At 40.1% G+C, this 14,104-nt stretch overlaps 1 protein-coding gene across 4 annotated transcripts in view; it reads left to right on the top strand.

The window, feature by feature from the left end:
- The first annotated feature begins 4,739 nt into the window (after positions 1-4,739).
- Filip1 (filamin A interacting protein 1) overlaps positions 4,740-14,104 on the top strand; it is a 216,920-nt gene continuing 207,555 nt past the window's right edge. For 3 of the 4 annotated variants that reach the window (XM_029560595.1, XM_029560594.1, XM_029560593.1), the window contains exon 1: positions 4,740-4,831. In XM_029560595.1, coding sequence (XP_029416455.1) covers positions 4,781-4,831 — 51 coding nt within the window. In that variant the 5' untranslated portion in view covers positions 4,740-4,780. The other variant, XM_008827062.3, reaches the window with a different exon arrangement.

Here is a 14,104-nt window from a genome sequence, read left to right as displayed (position 1 = left end):
AAAAGCTAAGGCTCCTTCCTTGACTGATTGCTGATAAGGCTGGTCTTGTATGGGCCCAGCGCAAGTAACCACAGTTGATATGAGTTAATGACTATGGTAGTTGTAGCCTTTCATCCACCCTCCAGCTTTTACATACCTCTCACACCTTCTTCTGCACTGTTCCCTGAGCCTTAGACGTGGTGGCACAAGTGACCAAGATGTTTTTGTTATTATCCTGAAATCTATTAATCTTTCTGGAAATTTTAAGAAAAATCAAAATTTTTAATTTACAATCTAAAAGTCTCTTCCTATCATTTTATCTATCTATCTGTCTATCAATCTATCTATCTATCTATCTATCTATCTATCTATCATCTATCTATCTATCATCTATCTATCTATCTATCTATCATCTATCTATGTATCTATGTATCTATCAATCATATATAGCTATCATCTATCTATCTATCATCTATCATATATCAATCATCTATCTCTCTAGCTATCATCTATCTATCTATCTATCTATCTATCATCTATCTATCAGCTATCAATCATCTATCTATCTAACATCTATCATCTATCATCTATGTATGTATGTATGTATGTACCTATGACCTATGTATCTATGTATCTATCTATCATCTATATCTATCATCTATCTATCTATCTATCTATCTATCTATCTATCTATCTATCTATCTATGTATCATCTATCAATCATCTATCTCTCTAGCTATCATCTATCATTTATTATTATTGCTATTTTATCATCATCATCATCATCATCATCATCATCATCATTATTTTGTTGTTGTTTTGAGACAGGTCTCATGTACCCATGGCTGGCCTGGAACTCAAATGTAGCCAAGGTTGCCCTTGAACTCCTGATCCTCCTGTCTTAGCCTCCCAATGGCTGGAATGATAGGCATGTGCCACAGTACTCTGCTTTCTTTCTGTCACTTTAGCATATCCTTAATGACGATTCAGTTGTGTCCAGCAATGCTGGAAGCACTTTCTGTATGTTCTGAAGTTTTCTTTATCTTTTAAAACTCTTAAAAATATTTTATTTACTATGTTTATTTTATGTGTATGAGTGTTTTGCCTGCATGTAAGTGTACCACGTGTGTGCAATGCCTGTGAAGGCCAGAAGAGGGAGTTGGATCTTCTGGAACTAGAGTTATGAGTACTTGTCAGCCATCATGTGGGTGCTGGGAACTGAATCCCAGGTCCCCTGGAAAAACTGTAAGTGTTCTTAACTGCTGAGCCATCTCTCCAGCCCCATTTAAAAATTCTTAATATTTAATTTGCTCATTTGGTCCTTATTTATTGAATACTTACTATGGTATTTGTATATTTAGCAAGGAACGAACAAAATAACATCAACAGGGCATGTTTGTATGGAAAGCTGTTCATGACACCCTTCCAGCCCTGAACACTGTTAATGTAAAAATCATCATTCACTAATGTATTGAGGAATGTATTAAGTTCTTGGTTTTGAAAATTACTAAATAACTATGGCTTTTTATCTTTTTTTTGCTTTATTTTTATGTGTGTGCATGTATTGCATACATGTATACAAGTGTACCCATGTCATGGGGAAAGAAGAGGACAGAAGAGGGTGTCAGGTCCCCTGGAACTGGAGTTATGAACTGTTGTTAGCTGCCATGTGGGTGCTGGGATTAGAACTTGGGTCTTCTGTAAATACAGTCAGTGCTTTTAACTGCTGAGCCATCTCTCCAGCCCCCACTATGGCTTTTTAAATAAACATGGTGGGGAGATTTGGTTTTAGAAATGGAGATAGAGATAGTCTGCTGGTAACTATTTCATTCATTTGCCTTTTCCCCAAGTGACAGTAATTATCATCCACATATGAAAAAAAAGTCTTCATGACTCATCCTTGAAGTTGGGGAATTCAGCTTTCTTTTTACCAGAGGTTCTCAAAGATACTTAAGACTGTGAGAAAGGATACAGCAGAACAGTTGTATATTAACAATAGTGCTGAAAATCAGTTCCTCATTAACTGTGCACAAATCACAGATTTCTAATAGTCCTTGATGGCACTGCTTCCTCTGTGGATTATGTGGGAAATGCTTTAGTCTGAATAATCATTCTCTAGGGGAAAGCCTTCATAATAAATTCTCTTTATACAGTGTGTGTATGTGTGTGTGTGTGTGTGTGTGTGTGTAGAGAGAGAGAGAGAGAGAGAGAGAGAGAGAGAGAGCCTAAGTGTTGTAGAATACTGAACTGAGTCAGTCATGCACATGTGCCTAGTATAATTAAAGAACATCATTTAAAGGTAGTAACAGTATCCAATTACAGGAAGTGCCCTGTAGGTTTTTGCTTGTCACCACATTGTTTAAAAATAAACTAATAGCAATAATGGACAGCTAATCCAAAGGCTAAAGGAAATAAGGGACTCAGTTTCCATAACATAAAACAAAACAAGCCTGAAAACTCTAACTAGATATTGATAGAAGAAATAACTCCATTATTATTTTGCTGGAGTTATTGAGGCCCTTAAAGGCATAGTGGGTTGTTTATACTCTTCTGTGCTGCATTGTGAATTGGAGACATCTATGAAAAGACTGTAGAATTAAAACGATACATTTTCAGAGTTCTCTCTGGTGGTTCAGTGCGGAACTGTTGTGTGTGGTATGGATGCAGGGAGCATGTGTGTTTTTCAAAGAGTACTATCCCTACCCTGCCTTTGTAATTAAAAAAGATGTTCTGTTGATGGTTCTGAATCACCCAATAGCCCAGTCACATACTTTCCACCTGTTTCAGAACCCACTTTCAGGGACTGTGAGTAGGCAATCCATTGTAGAGACTGTGAATAAAGCATCTGTTAGTGTTCTAAAAGAGACAGCTAATTTCACATGGAAACTTAATTGAAGCCCCTCTCTCCCTTTTAAAAGTTTAAAATAATAATAATAATAATAATAATAATAATAATAATTGTTGTTGTTGTTGTTGGGTGTGTGTGATGAGCGTTCATGTGTGCCATAGTACACATATGGAGGCCAAAGGGCAACTTTGTGTGTTTCGTCCACCTTTATGTGGGTCCCAGGGATTGAACTCATGACATCAGGCTTTCGTGAACCATCATCTCACTTTCTCTCTCTCTCTCTCTCTCTCTCTCTCTCTCTCTCTCTCTCAGATTCAGAAAAACTGAATCTGAACAAATGCAATTTCACATATGCTCAGTAGTAAATAAAGGGGAAAAGATACATGTTATCAGTGTGCCTGTTGGGACAGGAAGAACTGGGTTGTTTTCTGAGGGGCTGAGGAGTGGGGATCAGTTGACTTTAAAGGTGAAGTTTCTTTAAGAGTAAGGACACAGGAGTACTATACACACATCCTCCTCTATAACATGGTACGTTTCTCCAGATGGATGTTAGAGTCATTTGGCATGGAAGGTGTGTGCTCCAAGTACTCGACTATTAAAATGCTGTGTCTATGTCTTTCCATGTCTCTTTGGTCGATCTTTAGTTTGTACATTAAATAGAGGGCATCTTTTTTTTTAATTAAAAAGATGTATTTAATTTTATTTTGTATGCATATAGGTGTTTTGCCTGCATGTAAGTACATGCAATGCATACAATGCCAGAGGAGGTCAGAAGAGGGCATTAGATCCCTGGAACTGAAGTTTCAGAAGGTTGTTAGAGGCCATGTAGGTGCTGGGGACCAAACCAGGGTCCTCTGCAAGAGCAGCAAGTGCTCTTAACCTCTGAGCCATTTCTCCAGCCCCTTGTTTTATTAAAAAAAATTTATGTTGTTTGAGAAAGGGTCCTATGTATTCCAGGCTAGCCTTGAACTCACTGTGTAGCCAAGGATGACCTTGAACTTCTGATTCTCCTTCCTCTACCTCTGGTTATTATTTTTTTTATTTTATTCTGTTGAGAGAGGGTGTTGCTATGTAGTCCAGACTGTCTCAATCTCCAGGTTCTCCAATTTTAGCCTTTAGACTAAAATCTGAGATCACAGCCATGTGTCCCCAAACCCAGCTTTAAAAGGTTATCATTAAAATGGTAAATTGTTATCGAGAATGGGGTCAACATTGTTAATGGTATGGTGAGATTTTTGTCAGGGCCATATGCTAGAAAGGACCTATCTTGTAGGCCCCGTCATCACTGCTAATCTCACATATGTGATTAGTAAAACACTTCTGAGTTTAAGAGTCTTAATCTTGGCAGATTCGTATTGTTTTGTTTTACCGTTTTATAAACTTTAAACCTTGAGACTTAAGGTGTAGGGTGAAAGTGATCTCTTTCCGGTTTGGAGACTGGAGGGTTAATGACTGAAGCTGGTCAGCCACCAGAGGGGTCTCAAGTCCTGGTGTTTTGGGGGTGTTCACCATGTGCTGCTTGGAATGAATGCTGTGAGAAAATAAAATAAGAGTTTCCTTCCTGGCCTTAGTTCTTTCAAAATCCTAGTGCTGTCCACATTTCTTTATGGCAATCTTATTTGAAAAGCATTTATATACATGTACATATACATATATAATACATTCACATCTTTTATGACTGAGTAAACGATCACGCTATGAATGTGACACACCAGTGTCAAAAGCTGCTTGGAAATCTCTCACTGTGGACTTTCCCAACCGTGGTAGCATACTTTTAAAAGCGTTAAAAAAAAAAAAAATTCACAACACTTATCTGAGAGTCTAATTGGGAAGAACATTGCCTTGGGAAATCGCTCAGCCCAAGACAACGCTGCTCTGTTTCTTTTCAGATTTTAAATCCCAAGTCCCACACCGCGGTCTGCAGTCCAGGGCTTCAAATAGTCATTTGCGGAGATGAGCGGAGGTCCTTCAAAGGGTCTGCTGGATTCTCGGGATCTTCCCAGGGTGAGCGGGGCTGCGGGGCTGATAACCAGCTGCCCAGGAACCGAGCAAGGCGGGCTGCAAACTGCTCAGCTGTTGACAGGCTGGCCTCTGAGAACACGGGTTAAATATAGCCGCGCAGCTCCTAGCCCCAACAAAGTCACTGCGTTGACAGTGTGCGGGGAGCAGGCAGGGAGAAACCCAATCTCAGAACCCAACAACACCTAGCAACAGTTGAAAAAACTTTGTAACAGAAGTCTGGGTGGGAGATCCAGGGCTTCCAATGTCTGCTGATTGGGACTGAGGGAGAAGTTGCTGCCCCTCTGTGCTTCCTGTATGACTTCAGCTACTGGCTGGTCCCGGCACAGTGGGAAAAGTTTGTTCTTCAGTCTTCTTTTGGGCTGGCTAGTGTTCCAGGACTCAAGGCTGTCTTGGGCTGTGGGACCAGCCACTGGGCTCTTCTGGGGATAAACCAGCTGGAGAGAGGACGGACACACCTTTGGTTGAACTAGCTGCCTGCAGGTAAGACCAAAAGAAAGCGCTCCTTTCTAAAATGTGTTTCCACAAAAGACAGTCCTCTCTGATTCTGCCCTGTCTGTTGTGATCTTCCTGCTCTGTGATGTGATAACACATATAGGAATTCTTATGATTACTGTGGATGTTTAAAAAGCCGGAAACTTCATCTCTTTCTCAGAATCAAGCCGATTCCCTTTGAAACATAGTTGTGTGATGTCTTAAGTCAGCAGGATAGACTAGCTGAGTTAATCACTCTTGTGCAGGTAAACAGAAATGTGACAAAAGACATTTCCCAGCTCCTTTCCCAGTTAGGACCACTAAATCATGGATTCCTCAGGGGCGAAATAGCTTTCATTTATTGAAACTAGCTGAGCAGCCTGAAAGTCCTGTACTGTGTTTATGTCCTGCTTCTTTGAGTCGCTGCTTTGCCAGGTTCTCTGATTGCACCGGGACACCTTGTTCGGTTCTGACCTCATTTCACTGCCGTCGCCCCAGATGCATCTGACTCCCACAGAGTCTGCCTGCTGTGGACCCGCTACTTTTGCAGCTGTTGAATATTCAGGAGACTGTGTGTATATTTTAAGTTAAATTGAGTAATTGCTTTTATGCAGATATAGATTCTGCTTTTAAAAACTTAGACTACTTCTTAGAAAAAAACCCTTTCATAAATGCATGGATGTGTGTCCGAGTGTGTTTGCAGCAGTGAGAAGGAATTCCTTGTTTCCTTGGGGTATCTTGTCTCCCCTTCCACTGGTTGACATGCATTTTTATCACAACTGCTAATAGCCAACACGTTCATGCTCAGTCTGACAAGTCAAGCTACATATGGGTGATGTAGTCAGTGTTGATACCTGGTGGGCTGTGGTTGGGCTGAATTTACATAACAGGATTATTCCTTCAAATGATGAGAATTTGGGTGATTGGTTTAACCTAAGGATAAGAACAAAGAAAATACTGAAGCACATTTTAAAAGAAATGGTTTAAATGCTGGATGTGGTGGCTCATGGCTGTAAAGAGGTAGGAAGATTGCTGTGAGTTCAAAGCTAGCCTGAGCTAGCTACATAGTAAATTTCAGGCCAGCCTGGGCTACAGAGTAAGACTCTCTTTTAAGAGAGAGTCTTTTTTTCTAAAGAACTTATTTAAGCCTATTTAGTCGATGTAAAAAAAAAAAGGAATTTAGATATAACTGGTTGTGAAACAATTGTTTTTTGACAAATGGGAATGTCTCAGCCATTTAGGTAAATGTTTCTATTCCAAGAATAGTCAATTAATGCTTCTATGGCGTGTGTTCAGTAAAATGTAATAATATAGACATCTCCGTGTGTGTCATATTTCATAACTCCTATTACTCGATTAGTTCACAAATAAGTAAAGCTAATCATATATAACAAATATGTACAAATAGTAGTGAGTGTGGTGTGGCAGCCCTACTGGAGAAGAAGCTCTCGTTGCTCTACTGGAGACGAAATACCTTGTCTTGAGAGAGTTTTGAGAAGTCAGAATTAGATGCTTTGCATTTTTCTCGTTTTAATCCTAGGAAGGGTCACATTACTGGCTTACACATAACTGTGGAAGGCTAAAATCTACTATTGGTTTGAGGCATGCAGCTTTTTTTGGAGTCAGTGTGACAGCTTTTAGATAACAGCACAGTGCCTGCCCAGAGTGAAGGCCATATCTGTTGAAGTGGATTTTTGAGTATCATTAATTGTCTTCATGGTTGTAAATTTCTTCTTGAGAATTAAGAGGTGCTAAGGTTAAACTGCATGGTCCCCGCTATCTGAACAGCACTGTCCTCCCTGAATGTGCAGACCCACTTACTATCTGATTCTCAAAGTGTGTTTCTGTGCCTTTTGGCCCTCTCCCTCCCCCTTCCCGTAAGAACGCTTAGATTGCACTGCCTGTTCTCTACCCCTTTCGGCTTCATTGCCATCCAAGTCATGCTGCTGGTGATCACGGGACTAGCTTTCTTAAAGTACTGCTGTGTGTGCCTATCTGCTCTTTGGTTATCTACTGAACTTCTAGTTGCTGCCAAACACCGAGGTTGGGTATTTTGAAAGCCTTCTATCATCTGGCACCTGCTTAGCTTTTCTAGTCTCATTCCTACTGCTCAGCAACAAGGTCCCTTGGCTTCAGGTACTTCAGATTATGGGCCGTTCTTCAGACACTAGGGTCTTTCACAGTAGGCTTGGCCTCACTAAATCCAGGATTGTTTTATGAACCATTTAGGTACAAGTAACAGCTCTGAAGCTTGGCCAGATGCACTATACACACTACAGATGATCTGTTAACTCCTGTGGCTCTACATCTCTAATGATGACTATGAGAGAAAATGTGGATAAGTGTAAAGTCAAGAAAAGCAATGGGAAGTATGGCTAATAGAGTTTTACCTAAAAATTCTCAACAGAAGACATTATGATTTTACCATGCTCAGGAAATTATATGATTTTTAACCCTGCTTATTATATACCTGACTATGTAGATAATGCTGTATATCTTACAAATAATGTGGAAGACATTTGTCTATTTCCTGTATATGAACCTAGACTTCTAAACCTCTAAATTCTATAATTCATATTTTTATCATTTTTAGTGACAGATTTTATATATAGTTATCTTTGGTACAACTCATTTAAATAATTTCTATCATTGTTTGTCTTCTATTTATGGGTCCTAAATTAGAATCTGGCCATGATCACAAACATTTAAAATATTACAGTTCTTTAGGTCTTTTTTTCCCTCTGTATATTTAAAACATATTTTTCTTGGTACTACTTTCAATTGCTCATGAAACCTTCAGTCTTGCTGTGTGACAGTAAGCATGCACCAGCAGCAAGCTCGCACCAGCAGCAAGGACTCACCATGTTTTGAAGCTGTTTGTTCTGTATCCACTGAAACAAAACCATTCTCTTTATACTCTAAGGTGGTCAGCGAGGTTAAATGGATGTTCAGTAAGAATCACCAGGGAATTTTTCCACTGGAATTTGTAAAATATTTAACATATTCATTAAGCAATGATTTCCATATAGTTTATAGTTTTTTAGTTATTCTTTAGAAGTGAAATGTTAGGATTTATACATTCTAAGTATTACAGTGTTTCCCACTTTAGGTAGGTGAGGATTTCTCTTTTTAAAAAAAGATTTTTATTTTTTATAATTTTTAAAGTACATGAGCATGTGTGCGTGTGTGTGTGTATGTGTGTGTGTGTGTGTGTGTGTGTGTGTGTGTGTAGCTACCCAAAGAGACCAGAGGCATGGAATCTCCCTGGAGCTGGAGTTACAGGAGGTTGTGAGCTGCCCAATGTGGGTTCTGGGAACTGAATTTGAGTCCTCTGCAAGAGCAGTACAGTCTCTTAACCACTAAGCCATCTCTCCAGCCCCCCCTTTTTAGGATTTATTGTAATATATACATACATATATATAAAATGTGTGTGTGTGTGTGTGTGTGTGTGTGTGTGTGTGTGAATGTATGCTTCATGTTTGCAGATGCCTGAGGAATGCAGAAGAGGGCCTCAGACTTCCGGGAACAGGAAGTGCTCTTAATTGTTGAGTCATCTCTCTAGTCCCCAGATCAGATGAACATTTCTTAATAAATGAAAGGCACTTCAAACAGGATATTACAGAATTTAATCCACACTTTCACTCATTTATCCAATCTTAAGTCTTTAAATTTGCAGAGCTTAGAAAAGCATGAATCTGGTGCATAAGCTTAGGTTGATACTTCATTCAAAATGTTTAAGAGAAAAATGAACGGCAACAACTTAGAAAAATGGCATAAAAGTCTATAGTCTAAATGGATTTATATATTATTTTAATAGCTAGCAACACAATAAATGATAAGCTAATAAGAATACATTTGTTTCCTTACATCTGACTGAAGATCTAATAGTAAGGATATATTCATGGAGGAGGCATCAGGAAAGGCAAGAAACAGGCAAACTGGCTGGCCTGGTCTCAAAATTTCAGCCTCAGTTTGACCCTTTGGGTTGATTACTCTCTGTGCCTCAGTTTACTTATCTGTTAAATGAGGATAATAAGGTTTTTCCTCATAGAGTTGTTCTGAAGATTAAACAGGTAATAAAAATGGTATTTGTCTGATAGGTTTTCCAATAAATTTAGTCCCCCTAGCTTGAGTATCACACTTTTAGCAGACTATCTGTAATCTTCAGTTCATAGACCATAAGAAAGGCAGAGGAATGTATTCTTTAAATTTGGAATCTGGCTTGGGACATACTTTGCTGCTGGGTGCTCTAAGCAGACACAGTTTGAATGGCAGCCAATAACTCCAGATGGAATTTATGCTTCAAACCCTTTGCTATCACTCAGCAGTCCTGTATCTTACAGAAGCATTACAAAAAGGTTAAGAAATCATCCACAGAATAGACCGTTCTTGTTTCTATATTTGCACTTGGAGATAAAGTGTGTTTACACTTAGAGCTTGGTTGTCTCTTCTATAGCCAACCACACTAGATCATGTATAGCAATGCAGACTTCCAGGGGAGGGTATGGCATTAAATCCACAGTTCTTCATTTCTTCCCTTAAATGATTTGTTTTGTTTCACTAACCTAGTAACAGATAAAATGAAAAGACCAAAAAAGGTCATCTCCTGTTAACTTCAGCCTTTCCCATTAGAAGTGAATTCTTGCTGTCCATTGCTCTTGATCCCATTTATTCTTTGCTTGTTTTTGTTTTGGATTTTTTTTGAGACAGGGTCTCCCTGTAGCCTCAGCTGGCCTGGAACTTGCTTTGTAGACCAGGCTAGCCTTGAACTCACAGGGATCCACCTGATTCTGCCTCCTGAGTGCTGGAAGTAAAGGCGTGCGCCAGCATGTCCAGCTGATCCCATTCATTCTTAAACATGACAGGAAAAGTGTATTCCAAGACAAGTAAGAAGTGTTCTATGGCAAAGATGTGTATTGTATATAACTCATTTTTGTTGTTTGTTGTTTGAGACACAGTCTCTATGTACCCTCAGCTGACTTGGAACTTGTACATAGACCAGGCCTCTTACAGAGATCTGTCTGCCTCTGTCTCCCTGAGCCCTGGGATTAAAGGCGTGTCCTCCCACACCCGGTTTAAGAAGCATTTTTATAAAGGGGGAGTTTCTTGGTATAGAAGCAGTAGTTACTTATGCAAGGTAACTATGGTTTAGAACTCTCAATTTTACTTCATTTTTCCAAGTTAGGAAGAGTGTGTAGAAGATAAGGCAAACTAAGTATGAGAATTATCATTCTCTAGTGAAAACTTTTCAGTGGAAAAGAAGGAAGGAAGGAAACAGGAAGGGAAAGAGGAAGAAGGAAGGGAGGGAGAGGAGGAGAGAAGGAGGGAGAGCAAAAGAAAGAAAAGAAGGAAAGCACTTTTCTTGGCTTTGCAGCTACAACATAGAGATTCTAGGGCCAAAATATAGGAACTTCAGGGAAGCATATCGAATTGCGTTCTTTTCCCTTAAATGGTCAGTCCTGCTCCTTACCTAATGAGAGAAGGGAAAGGCTGCTGGCAGAGTAGTGGCAGAGGCAGTTTAATTTCAAAGGCCAGGCATCCTGTTGTGGCAGAACTTAGAAAAAGGAAAGTCAAACATGAATTGAGTAGTTTTTGCTGGCTGTTAACCAACTTATCAAAAACTTGAGAGAAGGCAGAAAAGTTAAGCCACACCAGTACCCATGTCCCTATGCCTGAGTGCTTGGTTCAAGTCGCAGCTACAGTGAGACACACTGAGTAGGTTTGTGTTGCTTTGCCTTTTTGGGAAATGGTGTCAGAGTGTGTAATATTGGGTGATTTATATGTTACTAAGCCCCGTGAAAGACAAACGAATGGAATTTTTAAAAGTAAATGCAGAATTTATCTCAAGTGATCTGACTTTAATTGAGCCTGTAAGGTTTAAGGATTTTTCTGGTTTGAGTTTCTTGCTGTTGCCTATGTCTTTCGCCTTAAGTTTAACACAGGTGAAAGTAATGATCATTGCTTCGTGGCCAAGGACCTTATTATATGTCTGTCCTTGAAAACAGTTGTTTCTTCTTTCGGTGTCATTATGACTGTAATCTTCCCTAGGTACTTTAAATAAGTGAGTTCTCTGCTGCTGCTGACTTTTGTAAAGAAATGTGTGGGAAAGCCATGAAATGGACATAGCAGAATTTATCAAATGCATTCTTGGGAACTGATTTTCTAAAGATTGAAGGCCAGAAGATGATTTGATTGAAAACAGTAGTCTACTGACATCACTGGGACAATTGAGTTAACTGCCTGCTCGTCTTGTTTATCTGAAAGATGTTTGCACAAACAAGCCCCCACCCCAGACATGAGCCATAGGCAACACAGTAATGGGGATAAATTAACTTTCTTTTCTTTAATATACTTATGTCTCCGGTAACTCACTTGAGAGCTTTCTGCTTTGACTGAAGCACTCCGGCACAGCGGGGAAGGAAGTGCACTGCTGGGTTCATAATGCTATTTCAGTGTGGCAGAATAAGCACGTGAGGAAATGACACCTTGGGTCTGTGTTTGGAGCCTTGCAGTTACTGTGACGACAACACACACTAAAATGAAAACAAAGATGGTCTGCTCACCAGGGAAAGTCAGGGAGGGCTTTGCCAGCTCAGAGTTTTCCTAATGATTCTATAAGACTTGAAAAGTGACACAGCTCTCTGTGCCTCATTAACTGTTTAGTCAGGGACACACGCTTGAAGGGCAACCTGCTATTTGGATCAGGGAGTGGCCTTCACGTAAGCTTGGTTTCCACATGCTGTCTTTTTAGACATCATCTGCTGGCTTGGGTGCCACCAAACCAAATGCTTTCTTTGCTCACAGCCTGTTGTGTGCTCTGCTCCTAAAAGCTGGCTGCATTTGGAGAGTTCACTACTCAGGGAGTCCCTCAACCTTGGGAAGACAGCGCCACCTTCAAAACTGCTCATTATCCAGCAGAGCAGGTGTTCCACCAGTGACTAGGACACTTAAGTCCCACTTCTTGTAGAATGCTGTGATGTATAATATAATGGTACCAGTAGCTACACATATTACCACATTGCATATGCTATGTAATATATTTACTATATGGAAATGATGATAATAATGGCCAACATACATTCAGGATCATTGCCACCTAGGCATTGTTCCAAGCACATCTCATGAATGATTTTATTTGTTCCTCATAGTAACTCTATGAAGCACTGTATAAGTTTTAATTTTAGTGTTGGGGTTTGAACTCAGGGCCTTGTGCATACTAGGTAGATGCTCTACTACGTTTAACCCTATTATAGATTAGTACAATGAGGTTTATCCATGCTAAGTCTCTTCCCCAGGGGTAGATTTAAAATTCAGACTCAGGCAATGACTGTATCTACCCTTATTTCCTTCTTGAAATGCAGGCAATTGCTCTAGGAACACGTTCACTTCACAATGTTTGAATGGAGTGTGGAATGAGATGCTGCAAGGGCTCAGCTGTCTCTGTAGATGCAGAAGGTTCACATGAAGAGACTTCGGGGCTCTTTTCCAGGGTTTCTAAAGTGGAATAGGAAGTATCAGTGACCAGTGAAGTTGGATAACCCAAAAAGAGACAGGCCTGGGGCACAGGGTGCAGAAGTAAGTCTTAGAGTTATTGTCTTCCACGTTACATAAAACTAGCACAGTCTACTGCCTTCCCCCAACACCCACGCCACTCACTATTATAACCAGGACTTGCACTGTTGCTTACAGGCTCAACATCTTCCTGAAGCAAATACACCATTTGCAGTGTGCCCCAGACCAGTTAAATCCAAAGCAAGGAAAAGAATTAAAGGCCGAGTTTTATTTCTTTCATCAAGGTCCTCTGCTTCTTCTGTATGATTTCCTCATAATAACTCAGAATCTCCCTCTGCCCTTTCCTGTCTTTATGTTAAAAGGCATAACGTTGTCAGAGGAGGAAAACAATTAGTGTGCTGTTTTTTGGAGACAAAGGGCTTGACTGATTGGCTTCCGGAAGTTTTTCTTTCCCCCTCACTCAGTTATTCTAAATTTCTCTTGGCAACAAAACTGGGTGATGATTTCCACATTAATCTTCAGTGACTGCCTCTTAGTGGAAGATATTAACAATTTATCACATTCACTCAAGAGTTACCTGAGACTTCTGTAAGGTTTGCTAATTCTCCTGGGGCTTCTCTGGCTGGTCCAATTGAAGCAGGAATTGGGGCTGAGTTTCACCCTGTTGATGATTCTGTAGCTTTGTTTCTGGAGTCATTGTCCCCAGGGTGTTGAAGAGCATGGAAACCCGTAGTTGTTCTTTGAGTGGGAGCATCAGACCAGTCAGGTTGTTCTTTCTTTAAAATATTTATTTATTTATTTATTTATTTATTTATTTATTATTATTTATATTTTATGTGTATGAGTGCTTTGCCTGCATATACATAAGTGCACCTGTGTGTACAATGCCCATGGGCACCAGAAGAAGGCATGGGATCCCCTGGAACTGGAGTTAAAGATGGTTGTTAGACATCATGTGGGAACTGAACCCCATTCCTCTCTGCAAGAGTAGCCAGTTCCCTTAACTGCTGAGCCATCTCTTCAGCCCCCAGTCAGGTGGTTCGTAACAATCCTGTATTAGTTATGTTTTTGTCACTATGACGAAATACTCAACAGAAGCAGTTTAAGGAAGAGAGGTTTACTTTGGTTCATTGTTTCAGAGGGAACACCCCATTATGAGTGGGAAGGCATGACGGCTGGAGAGGCTTAGTCTATGGCAATCAGGAAGCTGAGCACTCAGGCTGGAAACCAAACCCAGTTACAAGAATTAACTTCTACCAGTGAGGCCACAGC

Source organism: Nannospalax galili, unplaced genomic scaffold (genome assembly GCF_000622305.1).
Source record: "Nannospalax galili isolate Female #2095 unplaced genomic scaffold, S.galili_v1.0 scaffold512, whole genome shotgun sequence".
Classification (NCBI taxonomy): domain Eukaryota; kingdom Metazoa; phylum Chordata; class Mammalia; order Rodentia; family Spalacidae; genus Nannospalax; species Nannospalax galili.
This window is presented reverse-complemented; position numbering and strand designations above follow the sequence as displayed.